Below are 3,036 nucleotides of genomic sequence, written 5' to 3' on the forward strand. Positions count from 1 at the left end.
TGATACACATTCATATATTTACAGAACAGTATAATGAGTCAATATGTGTCCTTTATCTAGGTTCTGCAAGTGTCAACCTATAGCCAATCACCATTGTTTTGTACACCCAGTCTCACTTTGCCTTACCATTATTTAAGAGAAAATGCAGTGCAGCATACTGAGTCATGAGCCAAACACCAACCCATTTTAACCCATAGCCTTTCTTCATCCTCCACCTTGACTTGCTTATATCTCCCATCCCTGTCTCTGCCCTTCTTTCTATTTTTTCTTTTAGTGTTGCTGCTCTGATGGTGTGACTACTAGAAGACAGATCTTTAAATATCAGCACTTTATTTATCAGCATACATCCAGCTCAGAGGGAGGAGGCAGAACCGGAATGCTTCCTGACCTGCTCTGTTTTGCCCTCACCAATGGCTGAATATGGTGGCTCCATAATGGCTGTGGGTGAGGTCCCGGTACATGTGAGGATCACTGGCCCCATTCTCTGGCTGAGGGTGTTTCTGCTCCTTTCTGGATGGTCCCATGTTGGGCATTTCTATCGCCATGGTCCCCCAGAAGTGGTGATTCCTTTGAGGATAACAGGCACTAGCATTGTCAAGAAACCTTCAGGCTGGATCTCTTACTGCCTGCATTTTGGAGGCCAGAAACATGTTTTTCATATGAAGGTCAAGAAGCTTTTGCTGTCCAAAAACTTCCCAGTGTTCACATACACAGACCAGGGTGCTCTTCTTGAAGACCAGCCATTTATCCGGAAAGATTGCTATTATCATGGCTATGTGGAAGGGGATCCGGATTCCCTGGTTTCTCTGAGTACCTGTTTTGGGGGCTTTCAAGGAATATTACGGATAAATCACATTGTTTATGAAATTTTGCCCAAAAGGCTTTCTACCACATTTGAACATCTGGTATTTAAGATGTATGGCGAGGAGAAACAATTCTCACCCATGAGGTGTGGATTGACAGATGAAAAAATAGTACAACAAATGAAGTTTCAAGAGAGCAATAATTCCACTTTGCAAAGTGGATATAAACGTCTGTGGATGCACAAGAAATTTGTTGAAATGGCAGTGGTGGTAGACCACAATCGATATGCTTATCGCGAATATAATGTCACGACTGTGGAACTGGAAGTGATTACTACTATGAACAACGTAAATACCTTCTATCAACCACTAAATATTGAGGTGAGTTTAGTTGGAATGGAGGTCTGGAATGAAGGAAACCCCATTGAAATAAAGAACATGGATATACTTGTGGATTTATTTTGCGCCTGGAAGGAAAAAGGCTTTAGTGCCCGTGTGCCCCATGATGCTGCGCATGTTTTTGTAAAAAGAGGATATGGTACGTTTGGCATATCTTATGTTGGGTCAGTATGTAACTACAATACTAATTGTGCAGTGGATGCTTTCACAAGTGACGATTTGGGGTCTTTTGCATTTGTTGTGTCCCATGAGCTCGGTCATTCTCTGGGTATGTGGCATGATGAGGAAACATGTAAATGTGCAGACAATGTGTGCATAATGTGTGCAGCACAGTCTTGGGCAACTAAGTTCAGCAACTGCAGTTATGCTCAATATTGGCACACCTCTGCAGGATCAAGATGTATCTTCCACCCACCCACTGCAGAGAGAACCTTCAAGTCTACACGCTGTGGGAACGGTGTGGTCGAAGAAGGGGAAGAGTGCGACTGTGGCTCCTTAAATTTGTGTACAAAAGATCCATGCTGTCAGTTAGACTGTACTCTGAGTCCTGGGGCTACTTGTGCTTTTGGGCTTTGTTGCAAAGACTGCAAGTTCGCGCCATCAGGTGATGTATGTAGAGAACAGGCAAACGAATGTGATCTTCCCGAGTGGTGTGATGGGACATCCTATCAATGCCCAGAAGATGTGCATGTGCAAGATGGCGCCGAATGCCCAGGTGGTGGCTACTGCTATGAAAAGAGGTGCAATAGCCGTGATGAAATGTGTAGCAAGCTTTTTGGTCCAAATGCCAAGAGTGCGAGTCAGATTTGCTACAGTACAGTGAATATCCAAGGGGACCGTTTTGGTAACTGTGGTCTCAAGAACAATCAATTTATAAAATGCAATACCTCAGACACCCTGTGTGGGAGGGTGCAGTGTAAGGATGTGACAAAAATCCCCACTCTGAGATACCATTCTACTCTGCACTGGCTTCACCTCAATGATAGCATCTGTTGGGGTATAGGCTTCCATTATGGGATGCCCTGGCCTGATCTTGGTGAAGTGAAAGATGGTACAGAGTGTGGCAAAGAACATATCTGTGTCCGAAGGAAGTGTATCCCTTTGGCATACTTGAAAACCAATTGTTCGCCTGAGACCTGCAATAGGAATGGGGTCTGCAACAATAGACATCACTGCCATTGCGGCAATGAGTGGGACCCCCCTGACTGCCGGGTTAAAGGCAAAGGAGGCAGTGTTGATAGTGGCCCACCCCCAATAGGAAACGAGGTTGAAGTGCCACAGAAGAAACAGCAAAAGAAGACTTACCAGCTATTATTTTGGTTGATTCCTTCTTCGGTTTTATTATGTTGCTTGTTAATTTTGTTTTTTATGAGAAGAAATAAAAAGGATAAGAAAAAAGGGCAGAATGTTCCACCTTCATCCAATGAATAGCAGAATGCGCCACCTGAACAGATTCAGGAAGTGAGTGATCTATCTGCACCTGAGAATGAAAACTGAAAAGTTACGATTTCCAAAAAGAAACCCAATCCCAAATGAATTTGCCCATTTTTTAAGCTTTAGTCCCCTGGCAGGAAAAATGTTACAGCTTGCACCACAGATCGCTGACAAAAAATCTGTGTGTTTTTTTAATCATTTGGGATCAGAACCACTAGCCATTGAACAATAAGTAAAATATACTAATTCTCAGCACATTTCTCTTTTCCATTATTTTAGGCAATTTTAGCAATTAATTTTTATGGAATTATTCTGTGTTTCCTGAGCAATGACAGTGCCCTCAGGGGGGTGTGTATGTGTGTGTGTGTCTCTGTGTGTGTTTAACTTGCTGTCTGACAAT

The 3,036-nt window shown here is 43.1% G+C and overlaps 1 protein-coding gene across 1 annotated transcript; it reads left to right on the forward strand.

Moving 5' to 3' along the window:
- The first annotated feature begins 410 nt into the window (after positions 1-410).
- LOC123847792 (disintegrin and metalloproteinase domain-containing protein 20-like) lies at positions 411-2,633 on the forward strand. Its single transcript, XM_045879555.2, has one exon. It carries the CDS (start codon positions 411-413, stop codon positions 2,631-2,633), a length of 2,223 nt encoding a protein of 740 aa, XP_045735511.2.
- Positions 2,634-3,036: the final 403 nt, after the last annotated feature.

The sequence above is a fragment of the Mirounga angustirostris genome, unplaced genomic scaffold (assembly GCF_029215605.1).
Source record: "Mirounga angustirostris isolate CCGP_5_RB_7025 unplaced genomic scaffold, mMirAng1.0.hap1 SCAF_2, whole genome shotgun sequence".
Classification (NCBI taxonomy): domain Eukaryota; kingdom Metazoa; phylum Chordata; class Mammalia; order Carnivora; family Phocidae; genus Mirounga; species Mirounga angustirostris.